The sequence below is a fragment of the Poeciliopsis prolifica genome, unplaced genomic scaffold (genome assembly GCF_027474105.1).
Source record: "Poeciliopsis prolifica strain line A6 unplaced genomic scaffold, Auburn_PproV2 SCAFFOLD002, whole genome shotgun sequence".
Lineage (NCBI taxonomy): Eukaryota > Metazoa > Chordata > Actinopteri > Cyprinodontiformes > Poeciliidae > Poeciliopsis > Poeciliopsis prolifica.
Window position 1 is genome coordinate 7,307,307 of NW_026562377.1, and position 20,086 is coordinate 7,327,392.

General features: G+C 38.6%; 1 protein-coding gene across 4 annotated transcripts in view; it reads right to left on the reverse strand.

The window, feature by feature from the left end:
- Window positions 1-771: 771 nt before the first annotated feature.
- arid3a (AT rich interactive domain 3A (BRIGHT-like)) overlaps window positions 772-20,086 on the reverse strand; it is a 58,132-nt gene continuing 38,817 nt past the window's right edge. For 2 of the 4 annotated variants that reach the window (XM_055049014.1, XM_055049022.1), the window contains exons 4-9: window positions 10,303-10,375; window positions 8,846-9,029; window positions 7,168-7,415; window positions 6,273-6,560; window positions 4,631-4,720; window positions 772-3,806 (exon numbers count right to left, since the gene is read on the reverse strand). In XM_055049014.1, the coding sequence (XP_054904989.1) occupies window positions 3,658-3,806; window positions 4,631-4,720; window positions 6,273-6,560; window positions 7,168-7,415; window positions 8,846-9,029; window positions 10,303-10,375 (1,032 nt within the window). In that variant the 3' untranslated portion in view covers window positions 772-3,657. The remainder of the gene's footprint in view (window positions 3,807-4,630; window positions 4,721-6,272; window positions 6,561-7,167; window positions 7,416-8,845; window positions 9,030-10,302; window positions 10,376-20,086) is intronic. The other 2 variants (XR_008607219.1, XM_055049036.1) reach the window with 2 other exon arrangements.

Below are 20,086 nucleotides of genomic sequence, written 5' to 3' on the forward strand. Positions count from 1 at the left end.
TATTTAGTAATCCATGTTTTCCTGCTTCCTTCAGGTTTAAATGTGTCTGAACTATTTTTAAAAATGTCAAACTGGCAGCTAATTATCTAAATATCCCCATATATACAATTAATAATTAATACGTTTCAAAGCAGAACTGCAGAAAAAAGTGGCAACTTGGGGTCATAAAATCGCCATAAGTGACACCAAAAGGGCCCGAGTCTTTGACAATTCATTAAAATTTTACATATATTTGATTAAATACTACTTTTAATAAACTTTAGACATTTTACCAGAGGAACAACAGAGTTAAAGACAAATAGTAAGTGTTTTATATAAGGGAACATTTCCTTTAAATTACATATATTATCATATTTTAAGGCCAAACACCCTAAAAATCTTAAAAGTATAAAACTTGAGTCACTATCGCTCTTTCTATCTGTATTTAAAGAAGATATATAAAATAAACTAACTGTAGACGGACTACTACAGAGAGTCCTCAGATATTAATGTGCTGAAAGCTGCATTACTGTAGAGTATTCAACTCTGTTATGTGGAGAAAAGTGAGGCTCGCATGGCCTGTGAATGTAAAGCATTTTGGTGACTGAGCTGCTTGGAGGAATGGCAGCGCAGGGTAAGAATGCAAGTCAGAATTGGAGCAAAAAACCCCCCAAATCAAACATTATGTTTTTTTTTTGGTGTCTTGCAGGCAGACATGGTTCTACATTTAAAGCAGTGCTTCTCAATTATTTTCCGTTACGCCCCCCCTAGCAAGAAGAAGAAAACTATTCGCGCCCCCACTCCCCACCGTGACTATTCATCTCTGCATAACATTTTTTCCTTATTAACATTTTTTCGCTGAAAAAACTCAAGCGGCTTATCGGCGTGATTGGGATGTAACGTATTTAAGTGACGCGCTAATTTATTTGGCTTCATGCTGTCCGCTGCGAGCATTTTTAGACACAGCAAACACACCGGTCTTTCCTCTTCTCCAACTGTAGTCACAGTGAAGCCAAGCGCTAAATACGCTTCGTCGTATTTCCTCTTCTTAGCTTTCGGTTGAGTTTCTGTTGTCTCATTATCTTTGTCTCTCTCCGCTTTTCTTTTCATCCCTGTTAAAAACTTTTTCATGTTGGGGGTTGTTGAATAACGGAGGCCATAGACAGAACGCAGTCAGAGCTTTTTGTTGACTTAACACTGCTAACCAAGGCAAACCTGTTGTCTTGTAAGTCGTAAAATGTTGCACTGTCGCAAACGTGACAGAAGTAAAAATGAGAGCGCCACTGCCGCCTACTGTGCGCAATTACACTTTATACTAGTATGGCCAAAAAAAAGCCTGTTCCCCAGGATCACACGCCCCCCCAGGTATCGCACCGCGCCCCCCAAAGGGGGCCCGCCCCACTATTTGAGAAGCACTGATTTAAAGCAACCAGACAATGTTTTTCTAACTTCCTCCACCTCACTGGATAAATCTGTTTCAATATTAATTTTATGAACTCAAACTGTAGGTTTTGCCATACCTGTTTTGTATTTGGTGGATTTTGGGTTTTCCAATGATTAAGTCAAATTTTATGATGCATTCCTGACTCCTCTATGTTTGCTTTTTTTCATGGTTCTAAACTTTGGACCCATTCTGAACGATTGGGTCAAAATGTTTTAAAAATTATGCTAAATGCTCTTGAGGATTGTCTAAACCGATTAAATTGAAAGTTTCAATCGTCAAATGTTAAACTAAAAACTAGAACTGACTTAAGTTTAAACATCTTTTTTAAATCAGGCAACTTTAAATACAATAAAAATGTGAAATTTAAATTCTTTTTCACTTAAATTTCTTATGAAAGGGGTTCTTCACTGAGCTAGAAGAGTGCTTTTGACCAGTGTTTGTTTAGCAGCTGGTGGTGATTTCCCACAGAGAAGCGAGTACAGGAATCAAAGCCCTGACAGCCATCTGGTGATATTTGACTGAACAGTAAAAAGTGATTAGGCGGAGGAGCTGCTCACTCTCTGGTCACCTCATGCTGCGTTAAGGCCTCAGAACAGAACCAGCGCACAAAGCCTGATTTAGGGCCGAGTAACGATCTCCCACTGCCGACAGCCCAGAGAGGAAACGAAGGTTCAAGCTCAGAAAGCTAAACGACTGAACTATTTCAAGATGCGGAGACACTGCAAGCTGCTACGCCGTGCCTCTTCTGTCATAAAACCGACCGGGTTTGCACCGATGATAAGACACAAGCAAACACGTAGAAAGGTCCAGATCGAACCGCAGCGGCTGCACAGTTTGAGGATCACAAAACATTCGCTGCTGTAACGTCGATGGAGAAGGCGACATCCATGTCACAGCTCAGGATAAGAAGCACTTGGATCAGACGAAGCACAAAGACATGCAGAAAACAAGAATGAACGGAAAGAATGAAAAATAGAAGCGTCTGTAATCAAGATTACGAAGAGCTGAAGATGCCTGTCGGGTTTCTCCTGATGCCCACGTGATTGTCTGTGTGAGTTTCAAAGAAAGCAAAAGGATTGAGTGAACTCTCAAATCAGAAAATGCTTCGTTTCTGATTGAAGGGGCTGAAGCATGACACTGACCTGAAGAGGCAAGAGAGTAAAATGTAGAAAGCATCGCTCTGTCCAGTGTAATAGAAGACAGCTAAAAATCACACAAAGCAAAGAGACACCTGAGAAAAATCATAACGCGATATTTTATCTAACGACGAACCTTAAACTGAGCGCCGTTCTGCTCCAGAGTCGTTCTGGAAGCGTGGCGAACACACGTCTGAGACTGGCCACGGGAAAACATACGGGACGCGCCGCAGCCGCCTCTGGAAGAACGAGCGCACAGACAGACAAACAGCAACGTGCAGAAAGCATGCCACCTGGCGTCTGGATAAGAGCGATAATACACCAACAGTCCTGCAGGTGAGGAGAAGATCCCTGCAGGTTCTTCTGCTTCACTTAAGACTGCGATCAGGACCAAACCTGCACCTGTTCTCCCACAGGGCTGCAATGTTCATAAGGTTATCTGGTTTTACAACAACATAATGTCACAGCCACACAATGTTTTATGCCCTGAAGAGAAAAAAAAAACATGCCTTTTAAAGCTTTTCTGATTAAAAATAGAGGATTTTCATACTTCGTTTTTTATAGAATTCTTAATATATAGATTACTTTTCCTGCAATGAGAAGATTGTTAAAGGTTTAAAAAATAAAACACAATAAAGAGAATAACAATAATGATAATAATGACAATGAAAAGTTAAAATAATAAAAAAAATCTCTCCTCTTTAAGATATAATATCATTGTCAGTCAGTAGCTGTGTTTGTGTGTGTAAACAATGCGTTAGCCTTCCTAGTTATTATCTTCTCTGTTGTTCTCCAATAATCTGTACATTTATGCAGAAATAAATAATTCACAGGTTGTGCACAAGTTTTAGCATATACTGGCTCTCAGTTGGGATTATTTATTTTCAAAATCCTTTTGGCGATGAAGAACAAAAGAGGTGAGTTTGTGAGAGAAAACCTGAGATAGTGTACTTCAAGTGAGCAGAGTTTCAGTTTGTCTTTCTGTACTGATGATGGTTCTTCTCTTCTTTTCTTTTTGGCATAGATGATGTAGAAAATTAGGTTGCTTTTTGGCTTTTCTTAGCGTGGTAATAACAACAAAAAATGGGGGGAAGTTTGTTAAGACAGCTGGTTGCCGGAGGCTGAGGTAGGTGTGTTTTGGTGCGGCTGCTGTGGAGCAATGCGACTGCTGACAGACTTGTTGGGGAGGGACGACACAGACGCACCGGACGAGGCTGACCCTGCTGCTGCCTGAGCAAAAAGGACACCTAGACAGGAAATTGGGCAAAAGGACAAAAAAAAAAAAAAAAGGCACATAAATAGATGATGATTTTACTTTGTAGTATTATATCTCCAGAGATATGCACTCTTTAGTTAATCAGTTATTTATAAAACATACTAAACTAAGGCACCTGGCCTTAAACCAACATATATATACATTTTTATTAAAGGTTGTTATCTTAACAGCGATTTGGTAAAATATTTCTAATATTATGATAAATAAAAGCAGCAAACAAAGCTTTGAGTTGCTTGATCTCATTTTAAATATTTAGATTACAGCTTTGTTTAATCAGGTGGGGGTATTTGCTTGATGGTACACATTTGCATCAAGAGTACTAGACCTTAACGTCATGCAAAGAAAAAAGGAGTTGTCACTGGACATCTTGTCTGTAAAGTAGAATACAGGAAGAAAAGGATGCATTCTGTTTCTAAATAATGACACAAATATTCTGATGTTAACAATTTAAAAATGTTCCTTAAAAGAGATTTATCTAAAGCTTGTTGTTTTTATGGCCAACAGCTTTTGTGTTATTAATCTAAAGCGACATTAGCAGAGGTTGGCAAAAATAAATGTGTTTTATACCAATGAGATCTGGAAAAATGAACTATTTTGATGCCGTTCTCAAAATCAAAATCTGATTGAGTCTCTACAGATTTTAGCATCTATCAATATGAATATCTTGAAGGTAAAGACTTGCAAAGAGAAGACAACATATACATTTTCTCCCAATATCAAATTATGAGGGGGGGTAATGACAAAGGAAGGAAGTGATGCGCTGTACTTCCTGTGCGACATCACAGAGGTACTCACCAGTGTATACCACTCCATTGAGCTCCACTGACATGCTGATGCTGTTTGTGCCGTTTGTGGTGAGGTTCAGAGCCGACTCTTGCCTGCCATCTGCCAGGAAGACAATAGGTTATTTTTTTAAAATAATCTTTTGTCCCAACAGTGTTAAAAATCTCACCCAAAAGACACAGACAGAGTGGAGTGCACTGGTATTTATCTTGGCAAACACACACATTTTGTGTGATCTGTTTTTTCTTCTGCTTTTAAATCAAGTCTATGAGAACATTTCTGTGAAGTTCCATCGCTTACTGAGAAACAGTTTGCGTGTTCCATCAGATAGTCAGAAACCAAGACGAACCTTCGCTATAAGATCAAAGATGCCGCTTGCACAAAACAATCCCCACAAAGACAAACACACACATGTAAGGCATGTCTGCATGCGTGCTGCTCCTATAAGCTAAGCAGGTCAACATATAGGTTTGCTGCTAGCGCTTTCCTTACTGCTGCGGTTTGTGGTGACAAGAATGTATTGAGATGGCAACTGAAGCACAGAGGGAAGACGGGTGAAATCTAGAAATCATACGCAATGAAAGAGAGGAAAAGATGCCAAAGATGTGCTGCAGTAAAAACAAAAAAGAAACCTGATGCATATCTATATCTACTTTACACATAAAACGCTTTCCAAGATGACCATTCAAATCATTTTAACTAGGGCTACAAATAATGACTGATGATTATCTATCAATTATTCTGATGATTATGTAATATGTAGCTACATATTACACAGACTTTTCTTTCTTTCTTTTTTTACAATATTGTCTTAAAGGTGACTTGCTATGCTATGCTAACAGTTTAGGATACTCTATGGGCAATACAAAACATTTTTTGGAACGAAATGATCCAGATAATTAGATTTTCTGCTCAGTTCTGACTGTTTAGAATTTACAGAATGATCTGTTTTAGGGCGTCTTGTCACTTTAAAGACAAATTAGCTGCTGCTGGCCACGCCGCCCATCTCAACGTTAACATTCACACATGAAAAAGGCTGCAAACATATGCAAAATTATACAGCCATACATCTTTGAAAAGCGTTAGTAGAGCCTCCAGCACAATCAACAAGAATGCAACAAGTGGTTTCTGGATGGTAAGTCAACAACAAAACACTCGTCTTTTCCAGCAGCCATTGTACAGAGCATACAATAATAAAACCAGTGGACCAAACCAGCTGGAGCTCGGCTGGGGTTGCTAGGTATCGGCGCAGAGCCCGTTGAATAAGACTTAACCCTTCAGGAGGTTTTTGTTTTTTAAAAACACTATAATATTGCCAGAAAACTCCTGGGTGTATCTTTATGCGCCTGGGTTGTTTTTAGAAGCAGTTGAGATCCAAACTGAAGTACAAAACTGTGCAAAATGTTCATTTTGTAAAATGCTTGTGGTGTCTATATTTAACTCAAAATGTAAGCAATCAGAAGATAACATTATCAATTATTATAGTGTGTTTGCTATAAACATCAGATTTTCCAGAAACTGATTAAAACAAATATTTCTCCCATTATTATTCCGTCATTTAGTAAATTATTTTGGTAGCATACATTCACATTGTTAGAAAACATTTCTGCTTGTGAGGAAACGCTGCAGGAGCTCTGCCTGCTACGTTCGGCACCTTGATTGTTGATGCGGATGTTCATGGGTATCTGCGCAGTCATGGCCAGCAGGTTGTGCTGCAGAGCCCTCTGCAGCAGCCGGTGGTGCTCCTCCGCAGGTAGAGCCATCTTCTTCTCCGGAGGCTCACCTGCCTCCAGTTTGTCCCTCAGCTGCTCCAAGGCCGCCACCTGAGCGGCCATGGCCGCCTGGGCCGCCGCCTGCACGGCTGCCACCGAGTGGCTGGGCATGGGACCCACCGGCAGTCGAGGAATCCCGACCCCCGGCAGCGGCTGGCCTCCCTCCTCTTCTGGTCCGACAGAGAAAATCAGCGTCAAAAATAAAATGCATTGAAATTCCTCTTTCTCAAACTGCGAGTCCGCAGGCTACCCCTAGTGGTCCACAAGGTAATGCATGTAAATATGTGGTGTGACGTCAGCTCAACGTGCGACGCTACAGCTTATCAAACGATGGTCGCTAAAAAGTGGCTTAAAAACGGGTCACTGAAAAAGAAGAACTAAAGATGCCGATGGAAAGGGAGCCAGAATTACTTATTTGATTGGAGGAAGTGAAGTCATTCCTGCAGAGTTAAGTTTTCTAGCATTTAGGAAATAGAGATAATTTTGTTGATTTTAAATAACCTAAAACAAAAAGCTTAGTCCGATTTAACTTCAGTCGGTGAGAAAGCAAAATACTTTTTATTAAGTAAAAAACGCTTTTCAAGTTTAGATTTTTAATCAAACATTGAATTGTACTTTCTTACAAAAATCAAACACTTTGAAGGATTTTAATCTTTGGAAACTTAAAACACTTAATTGAAATTCCAGCATTTGCCAGAACTTCAAGCACCCACAAAAAACCTGCAAAGAGGAATACGGGTCATTTAAGTTTTACTTCCTATAACCAACAGTTCCTACCTTTCTTAATCTTCTGCATGGGCGTGAGCGAGGCGCCGTTGGTTCCCACCGTCAAGCCCACGTTTGGCGTGGAGACTTTTGGCGAGGACAGCATGGTCGGCGTCCCGTTGGGGGAGTAGGTGAAGAGCGAGCTGCCGAAGCTCTGCCGTCGTCCTTCCCGCCGATTGCTGTCGATGGCCGCCTGAAGCTCGTTGGGGTTGCTCAGACCTCTCTTGTCACATTCATACGGGTACAGGTACTTCATGTATCTGGAATTAATGGATGCAAATGACTCTTTTATAAACTTTAAGTGATGCATTACTTCAATATTCAATGTACTTTTGGGGGGATTTTATATCAAAGAGCAACACAAAGTAGTGGAATGAAGCACTGGTTGTTGATTTTTCTGTTGTAAAAGTTAAAAATCAGGAGTTTCAAAGCTTTCATGACATCTATACCAGATCTAAGAATGTCCAGATGTTATAAAAGCAGAATAATTGTCCCTATTTTTTATTTCATAGAGTATTGATCTCAGCAACTAATACTAGGAGCTTGTACACTTAATTTGCTTATTATGTTTTTCCCTCTAAATTCACTATTTCACCATGTATTTCTTTGAATACAATTACCTTATAACTACGCCTGTCATGATAACAAATTTGGTAGATGACAAATTGTCCCAGAAATTATTGAGATAAATGATAATATTGTTGTTTTGATACAATTTTCAATTAATAAAAGGATAATGGCATTCGTCCTCTGAAATGCAAGTTTGTCGTTTACCAAATTTAATCACCAGAATGTAAATTAATTAGCCAATTTTTCATTTATCTTATGATTAATTGACAGATTGCAGAATAAATATACATGTATAATTTAGGAGATATTTCTGCTCTATAAAACCAAACTGATCATCAGATTCAGAAATAGGATGTGAATTGATTTTAATATCTAAGAAGCGCTTTTCTCATTAGAAATAAAGCTTTTTATTATTTTAAGAAAAAGCGATAACATCTGAAAATTTAAACAGATTTTCAAAATTTGTTTAAATGTAAAAAATTTAAACAAATTTAAATTTGTTTACATTTTTCCATTTCCATTTCATGAAATGGATTAAATCAAAGAGTTTTCCAGACTGTTCAAGGCAGTGCATTGGTGGACTCAGGGCAGCAAATATAAAAGAACGCCTCATTTTTCTGACTTTTATTTGTAAATTAAAATGAAAATTCCTTCAAATTCAACAAGCTCCAGTTTGTGTTGTTTGTGTTGTTCAATCACATAAAATCCCAATAAAGCACAATAGAGTTTCAGACTGAACTAAAATCAAGATCAAGAGGCATAAAAACCGTAAATACAACACAAGCCTCCTTCCTGGGAGAGCAGATCAGATCTGCTCTGATCTTAGCTGGGAGCGAGGAGCCCCAACAACCAGAACCAACTACAGGGAACTACTTCAACACACAGGAGTTAATTTGAAAAACAAAGCAGCTGTTGACATTTGATCTCTGCCATCTCCAACACTGTGAAGCACTGAACAGAACAGGGATTAAGGGATTAAAGCTGTGACAGTTAAGGCACTGTTTAGTCATGAAGAAAAGCTGAATTAGTTGCGTCTGTCATCGCTGGACGGGTGAATCCAAATATGCCAAACACAACAACAACACAGTAACTGTGAGAGGAAACAGAAACGTGCACTGACTGTGTGCGGAGGGTGAAGGCTGCACTGGTGATTGAGGTAGGCAGGTTAAGTCCCTTGGTAATCTCCCTCCACAGTTTCTTGTTGATGACCTCCACCAAGCCGCCTTTCTCCGTCACCAGCTTGTAGAGCATGTAGAGGTCCAGGACCTGCTTAGCCATGATGGGAATACGATTCACAGGGGTTCCTGGTTCACACAGGCACAGGAGAAACATGACAAACCATTTATTGAAATTCAGCTTCTATTTTCTAACTCTTTGTTTGCACTGAGCGTTGAACTGGATTTGTGTTGTGGGCATCTTGCAAAAGATAAGATGTAACGATAGAGGAAAACAGAGAACATTTAAATAAAAGTCTTCACCTTAGACTCTCAAATGCTGCTGTTAGTTTATAAATCACTGAACATCTCAGCACTAAAATACATTAAATATCTATTATTGTTGTGGGGTCAACCTTCCAGACCTCTCAGGTCTTCTGGTTCTGGTCTGGTCTGAAATCTCAGAACCAGAGCCAAACACGGAGAGACAGGATTCAGCTTCTATGCACCACAAATCTAGAATACATTTACATAAAACTACAAAACAGCCGAAATGCTGCCTTTAAATCCAACCTAAAATTCAATGTTTAGCTCTTCCTTTGATTAATAGTACCTGGAACCTCATTTGTTTGAGTCTGGATTTTTTTTTCCACAGCAATGTGAAGTTTTGTGTTGTGATTTTGTAAAGCACTTTGAACTGCCTTGTTGCTGAAATGCAGACAAACTTAACTAGTCACCAGTGTTTGCTTATATCATAAATAAATAAAATTATTTAATAAAAAAAAAATATTTTACAATAAAACAGTCATCTTTGCAATACAATTTAACTGGAATATCCGAAGTATTGCCTCAGTTATCAGAGTGGCCTACAGATGGCGCTGACAGATTCCAAGAGTGGGCTTGAAAGACCCACCCACTGGCTGCGGGTGACACTGTAAATAGCTTGTTCTGGTTGTTCAGTTGTTACCACATGTCTGTTGTCTCCCCTGTCAGGCCCCGATGTGATAACATGCCCTGAGCCCACCTGTGACTCCAGCAGCGCCTCTGCAGAGCAATGTCAAACGGCTGCAGCTTTCAGACGCTCACAAACGAGAACGAACTGCCCAAACAGGGAGAACTGACGTGCAAAGTGTTGGAGAAGTGCTCAGGCCTGGATAAAAATGCTAATTCATTTCCAGGCTTTTATATGGTTGCAAGCCGCAGTGTGAACGTGAAGCAATCATCTCTGAAATGAATGAAGACCCCACCCAGCCCTGTGAAAGCAGAGAAGACGGGGGAGGGTGATCGTTGTCCTCTCTATAAAATAATTAGAAGCTGCCTGTGGCATCGGCTCGTAATAAAGCGGGGAGATTCGATGCAGACATGTAATGGTTGTAATGGATACGCAGAGCGCAGGGCTTTCAGCAGACACACCGATACTCACCTCGTTTCTGCATGAAACTGAAGAGGTCGTCGAGAAACTCTTTTCTTTTTGGGTCCCCGTCGAGTTCATAGAGCTGTGGAAACAGAAAGGAGAGAAAATGAAGGGAAAAGTTAGAAAACATTCAATTATAGATGGCAGCTCTTTCCCCATAACCATTAGGAACACAACTTTACGACAGACAGATTCCTGTTAAAGGAAATATTAATATTAAAAGTATGAAACATTTGAGCAAGTTTTGTTATTTTTCAAAGAAATTAAACTGTTGGGAAAATGTTCTTTTGCAAAGAGTGAGGAAACAGTTTCAAAAACTAGAGAAAAAAATATATCCTGAATCAGTATTTATTCAAAGTACAAAGTTTTATCATTTATCCAAGAAAAGAAGTTATATAAAACAAAAACACAAATTAGACCACTGTTGCCTCCATTTCACTGGCATTTAATGAATTAAGGAAAGAAATTTCCAACATATTCATATATTGAACTTGTACCTTGTACCTTTTATCACTTAACAACAGGTGAGTCAGTCTGCAGAAGCTCTAACCCAGATCCCTCCTGACCTGCCGTCTCCTAAGTGAAATTAAACCTGCAGTATGTAACTTTTATCCAAAAATATTTTTTCACATTTTGTTAAAACTGTCATTATGTTGTGACAGATTATTCACAACATATTCTGTGAATAATCTATTTCCTGTGCCTTCTCCCAGTGCTATCTAGAAACAGCTAATCAGAGCCAGGAGAGTTTTAGCGCTGTCAATCACAATCTCATTTGGTGCTGCTCATATCCCCTCCTTTGCTTTGTGCTATGCTGCAGCTAGCATAGCCTGTTGTGAAAGCTCAGTCTAGTTAGCATTGCTACCAACAATGGCAGATAAACGATTTTTCTGTAATAAGTTGTTTCTCCACCATTAGCACATTTAGCAGTGAGGTAATGAGGTTGATTGACAGCATTAAGACCCTCCTCCTGGTTCTGATTGGTTGTTTTGGTCAGAATGTTGCAATACTTTAGGCAGCAATAGTAATTCAGGAAGGAGGTGGAGGATATTGATTGTTTTCACAGATTATCTGTCTTATAACAAACTGTCATGAGATGGTAACAGCTCTAACAAATATGGAGAAAACATATTTTTTATTAAAGTTAAATACTACAGCTGGAATAAGATTCAACTACATAACATTTTTTGAGAAGTCTGGATTGCTTTATGTGTATTTTGCACATTGCTTTTGACTGTTACTCGTGGGGAGAGACATTTCAGTAATCTAAAAGTAAAAGAAAAAAATTAAGCAACCAACTTGCATACTGTATGCAGACAGTTGGATGTTAAATTCATGAGCAGTAAATATTGTGCTAGTATCAGTTTTGGACCAAAGACAGCAAGGCAGATGCAAGCCTTTAAAATTATGATGCTTTTCATGGGTCAGATAATCTCAAGAAATAGCAACAGCAGCTGCGTGGGAGGTGTGGGGGACAATTGAATTTTTTGTCAGACGGCCCAAGATTCCTGGCGGTGCCCCTGCCCATCGGCGACTTCTTTTACACTTTTTAAAAATGTTTTTCAACTATTATCATGAAAGTGGACGCATATTGTGAGGTTAAAAACAAAACAAATAAAGATAAGTCAAGACGAAGACGGATAAAATAAATCGTGAAAGATAAGGGGGGCGTTCGAGATGGAAAATGAAGAAACGCAGCGGACCAGTGTGGCTTGATGAAATCCTGATGTGGGTCCAGCTGCTGGCAGGGCCTCAGGCTCTGGAAAGTTCAGCGAAAGTGAGCAGTAAAAGTGAGGCGCCCACACTGGGGGGAGTACAGTGAGCCCATTGAGCCTGTGGTCGTTGTTTTTTTCCACTTGCATTGATAGTGAAATATCTTCTTAGAGCATTTTCTATTTATGCCACACGCACCCACTCAATGCAAACATTTAGGTTCTGTGAAAGCGTGACTCTCTTCACACTTCAGCACAGCTTTACAGCGACGAGCCTGCGCCGAATCTTTAGTACAACAAGATCACACGGGTGTCTGAGCAAGGTCACGGAGTTTCATAATGTTGTATTGGACATGAAACACCGGCTGTGAAACACAATGTGCTACTGAGCCCTGCCGAACAAAACCACAAAAAATAAAACCAGAGCGTATTATTACTAGACAGGCATCAGCACAGCCCACAGCCTGCAGCAAAGCCTCATGATGCAGTTTCCAACCAAGAGCGTTTGATATCACTTCAGGAAATCACTCACCTCAGCTCGGCGCCGACACAAACAGGCGAAAAGGAGAGAAGCTTTCTGCTGTGCATGACAGTACAATAGCTCCAGAATGACTTTAATTGAATAAAAATAAGAACAAGGCATTCATAAAATAGATTATATTGGATAAACACCTGGAAAATTACGATTTCTCAATTTTTTTAGCTCAATTAAGGGTGAATAATTTAGAAACTGTATGTTGGAATGATGAATGTCCATGTTACGATACAGAGATCTGAGCTTTAATATCGAAAAACATTAATATTTTTAAAGAGAAACATAAAAGTATTGAGTTATAAATTTGTTTTTAACTCTTAGCATCATAAGCTTGGTCAAACATGAAAAAAACAAAACAACTTCAAATTGTTCTGTCCCTGCAATTAGGATTATAATCGGCAACAAAAAGTAAATAGCAAAGAAAGGGATACAAAAACAATAAGTTGATATGTAAAATAAACTGTAATAAATCTTATTATATATGGTTCAGAAAGTGTGATTAGGACTCCTAAATATAATGTAAATAAATAATAAACCATAAAGTTTCTCAGAGCTCAAAGCGTAGAATTAAATAAAATAGATCTGCTCTGATAGATCAGCACATTGCCAATGATGCTGGATCTACATTTTAAAAGTGTTTTTTTCAATTTCAGATATTAATATCAGATTAGTGCATATCTAGGGACGAAATCCAAAAAAAAAAAAAAAAAAAAAAATCCCATTAAGCTCAGAATTATATTCAATTATTTAATTTCCCCCATTGCAACAAAAGTTACAATTCTCTGTGCAAATGTAATTAGTGGGGAAAAACCCCGATAATTTCCTTGAAAGGCCGTATCGGAGAAAATGAAAATGAAATTTTGATACGATGGCAGCAGCAGTGGTTTGTCACCACTGAGCTCTTCCCCTAACGCCGCGTTCAGCCCTCATTAGTGACGCCAGGCTGGTGTAGGATCTTACTAGCCAGTGGTCAAGACTGAGAGGAGTGGGGGCTGTGAGGTGGATGCTGTGGTGGGGGATGCCACCTAATGTACAAGCCTGCTGAGGGAGGGGGTTTAATTACAGGATGCATGCATTTCGTGAAGTGCCACGCCATAAATCTTAGAAATTACCCCTTACCCAGCTCCCATCCCCCTCATGTTACTTTATTTGCTCCCTGTCCCTTTTTTAGTCTCTTCCTCTCCCTCTTAAACACACCAATAAATATTTGCCTTGTGGTGTTGCTGCAGGACACTCCCTCTAATCCACTGGATGACAAGAGGATCAGAAATACAAACAGCTATAATATCCCAGAGACCATAATGCCTGAAAACAACCCAGTTATTGTTACAAGTAAAAGGTGCAATTCCCATATGAGGATCGTTGTTTGCAGGTGTTTGGAAAGACATAAGAAGCATATAGCTGAACGGCAGCGCGTTGATTAGCGTCACCGTTTCCTCGTCCACTCAACAAGGCTGCTTCGTTTTGTAAAGTGTGAACTGTGTTGACACCATTCTTACTCAAGCATATCCGGTTTCAGGTCTCATTCAGGGTTAACAGGCTCTGGCGCAGCTCCCTCCTTCATCTGAATGCCTCCAGTTGCTGCCTCCACTGACATTTTTCCAACATTTCAAATTGAAAGTGTGTCTCGGAGTTGACACGCTTTACCTACACTGCAAAAACACAAAATCTTACCAGGAATATTTTGTCTAGTTTCTAGAGAAAATATCTTAGTACTCTTGAAATGACTAAACTATCTTACAAGTAGGTTTTCAGCAAGATAGGAGCATGTCCTTAAAATTGATGAAAAAGAGCTAGTCCTATTGGCAGATTACTTTATTTATAATGAGGTATTTTTGCAACTAGTATTTTTTATCAATAAAAAGGAGTTATCAACTTAAAATAAACTTCTATATTTTAGTGAAAAGTTACATGTAAGTTAGTTTTCTCTTATTCCAAGTTGTACTAAGATATTTGCACTAGAAACTAAACCAAAAATCCTTGGGAAAATGTAGTGTTTTTGCACTGTAGAAGTTTTAAATTGGTGTTATTTTTATGAAAAAATAAAAGGGGTTGTTGAGTGAAAACAGTAATTATTATGACCCAATCTGCGGCGCCATTGTGTTGTCGAGGTTGGCAGCATCACGTAATTGTCTAAAAATATTATAATTACAAGATGGGATGAGGTATGCATATTATATGATGTTAGGAAGATACTCCATTCTTCACAGGACTAAATAAATGAAAAACTCAGGTCAGCAGAAACATCACATACAAGCAAAGAAAGAAAATGTTGGCTCGTCTAGAGAAGAAGAGGAAATCATTTTTCTTTTATAGCGCCATCGTTTTTATAGCGGGATCATTTTTACAGCATGGAAGAGTTTAAACTTTAATTATGGGCCAATGATTCAGCAGCGAAGAAATTGCTCTTAAATAAGATATAATTTATTTTAATCAAGTGTGGAGCCAAATCTAACAAAAGATGTTTTTAAACTGTTGCTATGAGCTTGAAATTAGTGATTTTGCTTCATTGTGCTATAAATATGACATGAAACAGACGGCTATTTATCTTATTTACTTGACACCAAACTGGATGACGGCCCAGGTTTGTCTTGCTGCTACACAGAGAGGAAGATGTTAAACTAAAATAAAAGTCCCCATAAATCACTGCTGGAGAACTGAAAAGCAGCATGTCTGGGTGTCATACCAGAAGAAAACCTTTAAAGCCTTTATTCCAGGGAGGAATTACAAATATAGAGGCTGCACAGTGGTGCATTTGGCTGCACTGTTGCCTTGCAACAAGAAGGTTCTGGGTTTGAATCCCGGCCTAGTTCTTTCTGCATGAAGTTTGCATGTTACTTTGACGTCCTCCTGCAGCACAAAAACATGAGTTTGGTGATTTTTTTTCTTTGGCATAATTGTGTGTTAGCATGGTTGCAGAGTTCTGCAGTTAATAATTACATTACATGAGCGACTTTTGGGAAAACTGGACTTTTACCAGTTTTTTTTTTACTATGCTGCACTTTTTACTTTAGCTTGAGTAATTTCATTTTGAAGTATCGACACTTTTACTTCACTGAATGAAGAACAAACATGTTTAAGCCAAAAATACACCAGGCAGTTTGTTAAGGTTGCATATATTGAAAGAAATTGATTTATAAAATTGTTTCTTTTGTCTGACTTCATTCCATAATTGTGCTATTCATACAAGCTGTTCTAATTTTGATCTTTAAATACCTAAATTTGTACAAAACTTTATATTTTGCTCTGCCTGATGTAATTTTTAAATATTAAGAGACTGATGTTTTGATCAGTCGCTCAGTAATTGACTTTTTGACATACTTTGTACTTTTACTTGTGACTTCTTGGTAATTTTTAACTTCACTTGAGTAAAACCATGTTGAATTTATCCACGTCTTTCCACTGTCAGATCAGTCTGAATGACATAAGTCTGATTTTTTTCTCCCACCAAAAGTATGCATCTTTCTTCCATATGTGGTACTAATTTGGAAATGTATCCAATAGTTTTCAAAGCCTCTGCAGTCTACAATAAATATGTTGCAAGTTCAGCAGCTGATTTGTGATCCCATATGATTATTTCTTCTCTAAATAGTCCAGGAACCTGTTTTAGGTGCATGAACAATCTGGAAATTGGTCCAGATTGTCACTGTCTTGAAACAAGATAAAGACTCTAAAAGTGACAGAAACCGTCCTTTAGAAAGCTGTCATCACCTGACGCACCTATTGGGAGCCAATAAATGATTTTATAAAACAAAGAAACACTTCTTTTTTTGACATTTCCGCAGAGTTATAACCGAATTCATGGGATGTGTTGTTTTAATCAGATCAAGATAATCTAAACGACTCGGGCCACCCATATCAATGTCTGTAAAAATAACCTCCAGAGGCAACAGACTCACTCACGACACAAATCTATCATGGGAGAGAGGGTGGCCGAGTTCACATTCTTAAAATAAGTCAAAGCAGAACTATGAAGGGATGCAAGGCTGTGCTCTGCGACAGGTATGAGGAAGTATTATTATTAGAAAATATAAATCAAGCAGCCTTTTTAAATGTATTAAAGAGAGGAGTGGCCGACAGCTGCATAAGTCCTATTAGAGGTGACTTATAATGGTTCCTTGAACAGGTTGAGTTAGATCAATGGCCCATTAAAAACATGTTTGTCACATTTTTTGGACCTTGATCTGTTTTAGGGCGTCTTGACACTTTAAATGCAAATAAGCTTTGCATTGGCCAAAAAAAAAATCAAATGTTAATTTTGTATCCTACAGCTTAGAAAAGCAGAAGCGGCGCCTCCTGCACTGTGGGCATGAATGCAGCCAGCGGTTTCTGGATGGTAAATCAACAACAAAACACTTGTGTTTTCCAGCAGCCATTGTACAGTGTAAAACCAGCTAACCAAATGTGCTGGAGCTCAGCTTGAGTTGCTAGGTAACAAACTGAGCTTGGCTTAGGCTGGGTTTGCTTGGTAACAACAGAGTGACCATCGAATGTGACTGAACAATCTGGAGGTTTTTGAAACAGCTCGTTTTCCAGACACCAAAATATGTTAACGTATTTCCAAACCAAACAAAAAAATAAACATCTGGATGTTTTTGAGACCCACATAAAAGTATAAAAATGTGAATCTTGCTGGACCAGTTCCCTTTGAAAGCCGTTGAGAAGCTTCAGATTTTGAGATTGCTGTGGAGCGAACGAGATGAACCCGATGTGACACCGACAGAACAGGAGCGTAAAGCAGCCAGTTGGGATTCTGTCAAACTGGCAGGGCCGCTATCATGATCGTACCACACCCCTTGCTGTATAGCATTGTTAGCTTCCCACATACACAGCATACATCTGTCTATCTGTATCTGCTTTCCTTTTTCACTCCTTGCTGCGTTTCTATTTGCCCTCCGTCTCCTATCAGCTTCGCTCTCTTTGTCTCCAGCCCTCTTTCAGTCCCAGGTATATAATCCCTGTGTACATTACAACCCCACCAGTACCCCCACCGCCAACCAACAAGACTTTTATCAGACGGACGCGGGTGTGGCTGCCATAGGTTTTCCATGTAGTAAGTGAGCTGAGACAGGGGGATTTAAGCCCTACTTGTCAGACAAACAATAGGAAACTACATAAACGACAAGAAACTGGGCCGACTGGTAACGCAGGGTCCACACACCTTGATCAGAATGAAAAGAAGAAGAAAAACAGCTCTGCGCTTTTAACCTTTACTTCACAAAAACAAAGATAAAGACTCTAAATCATATGATCTGGTAAGAAGTTAAATAGATCAACTCAAAATTACCACCAACAGCAGATATGTGTTATGATGACAGAGCAAAGTTAATCCAGCCAGACTTCAGATTTCACAACTTCTGATAAATAATCATTTGGTGTCTGTTGTCTGATAGTTTGGGAGCGAATGTAGGTCAGCGACTGAACGTCTGCAGATAAATTATAAACAGGCCTTATTCTGCAAACAATCAGTAACCAAAGAGCAGCCTTTACAGCCTCAAAGGCACCAGCAGTAGGTAACTAAATGTGTGTGTGTGTGTGTGTGTGTCTGAGGGAGTTTGGGGGAGGGTCAGTCTGCCCATTAATGCAAATGGTTGTCAGTGGTGCTGGTGGTAGTGTCACGTAGCACACAATGGAGCCTGTGCAACCGAAAACCAAAGCTGAGAGAAGACCCCGGTATCACCTACATGCTCCCTCACACCTGGCTCACAGAAAGGCCCACATCCACAGTCATGAGTCTGTTTAGGTTTCTTATTGTTCATTTACAAGTCTGACCTACATTCTGCTGCTTTCAAAAGGGAATGAATCTTTGTAGTTTTCCAGCAGCTAAAAAAGGTTTAAAGAGTTGGACCAGAAGCGCTAATGGTTATCAAACTAGAAATGCAATTAAAGGCGGAGTTATAAAGAAATCGGCCTAATGGAGCTATGTTCACTCTACCCCCAAAAAATACAGGAGAGCCATCAGAAGACTGAATTTCAAACAGCTTTAAGAAGGTATTCACAATAAACTATAACTATCCTGAATGATTCTTCTGAATATTATAATGTGTTATATTGATTGTGTATGTTTTTCCATCTGGACGCAGATATTTTATCCCCAGCAGATTGGTTCCAAAATTCAATTTAGCATAGTTTAAATATCATTTCACTTTATTCTATTTTTAGTTTTTAATCTTTTCCTCATGAGGATGTCGGTTTTTATGGTTCTTAATAGCACCATGTCATTTTGGATTATATTTGTATTGATGTAAAATAAATATATCTGGTGAGAAAGCTGACTCCTCTCACTGTAATCATAGCTACCAAATGGTATAAAGAAAGTTAATTGATATTAAAGTGAATGTCCTTTTGTAGACTGTTTTTTGTGATATTATAATTCCTTTGTTTTCATCTATGGTCTGTATTTTGTATTTTGTATTCTCTCTTGGGAAAGAGCTCAGTATGAACTTGTTTTCTTCATTCGGCCCCGCCTGAGTGGAATGGAAAAAATGCAGCTGCCTGTCGCCATAGGTTGTGTTTAGGCGTGACTAAATCAGATTAAGTCTGCTAACAGGTCAGGTTAAAAGGAAAAAGAATAAAAAATAAAAGTGAATGATGATGATGATAGATGGGTGTGTCTCGTTGAGCAGATAACTCTGACAGTGGAGAAATGAGAGCGAAGGGGGTGAGGTGAACACATGATCAGCCGCATTCAAACGCTGCATTGTTCCAGGCTGGAGCCCCTTTGCAACTGTCATTAATGTAAAGAGCAAACACAACTGGTCAGGCAGGATCGCTTCACCGTAATCTTTTTTTTTTTTTAAACAGGATTTTGTGGAAACGTTTATGACCCAAAGCAACATGCAAACTCTGCGTGCTTCTTCACACCATAAATAAACGAGTGCTTCACATCAAATAAATGTAAATGAATGAGGAACACTTTAAATTAGTTCTTTGTTACAAAATGTCCGTTAGTTTTTTTGTTTTTTAATGCTTGAGTTTGTTTCCGCCATTTCTACCCAAGGAGAAAAAATTATTTTAATGCATTTATTCTGACAAATATTTTCATATTTACATGAATCAGTTGGGCTTGTTTCTGCTATTGACAGTTGTGTAATATTGTGCATCGACTAATAAACTTTTTATTCAAAGTAAAACTTAATTCAAAGGCGTTCGATGTATAAAAATACTGGAATTGGACAACTACCGTGTCCACTCACCCCCTACACTTGCTACACTTATTTAAAAAATGGGACAATAATTTAAATCCAATATTATAAATACATTAAAAGATGCAAATAAATTATGAAGTTTCTTTTTTAAATAAGAAAATAGAAATTTTATTGTCTGAAATGCAATAGCGTGGGATTCTATGCTGGATCGTTTGACGTCAACGTGTGAAAAGTTCAATTCTTTCTGCTCAACTTAATATCAATCAATTTTTTGATTGACCAATTAATTTTTTAATAGCAAAAGTGCTTAATAGATTTTTTAAACAAAAATTGAAGCTAAAGCTGCCACTTAAGAACTTCATTTACAGAAAATATGTTTTTTTTCATCTTAAACACAC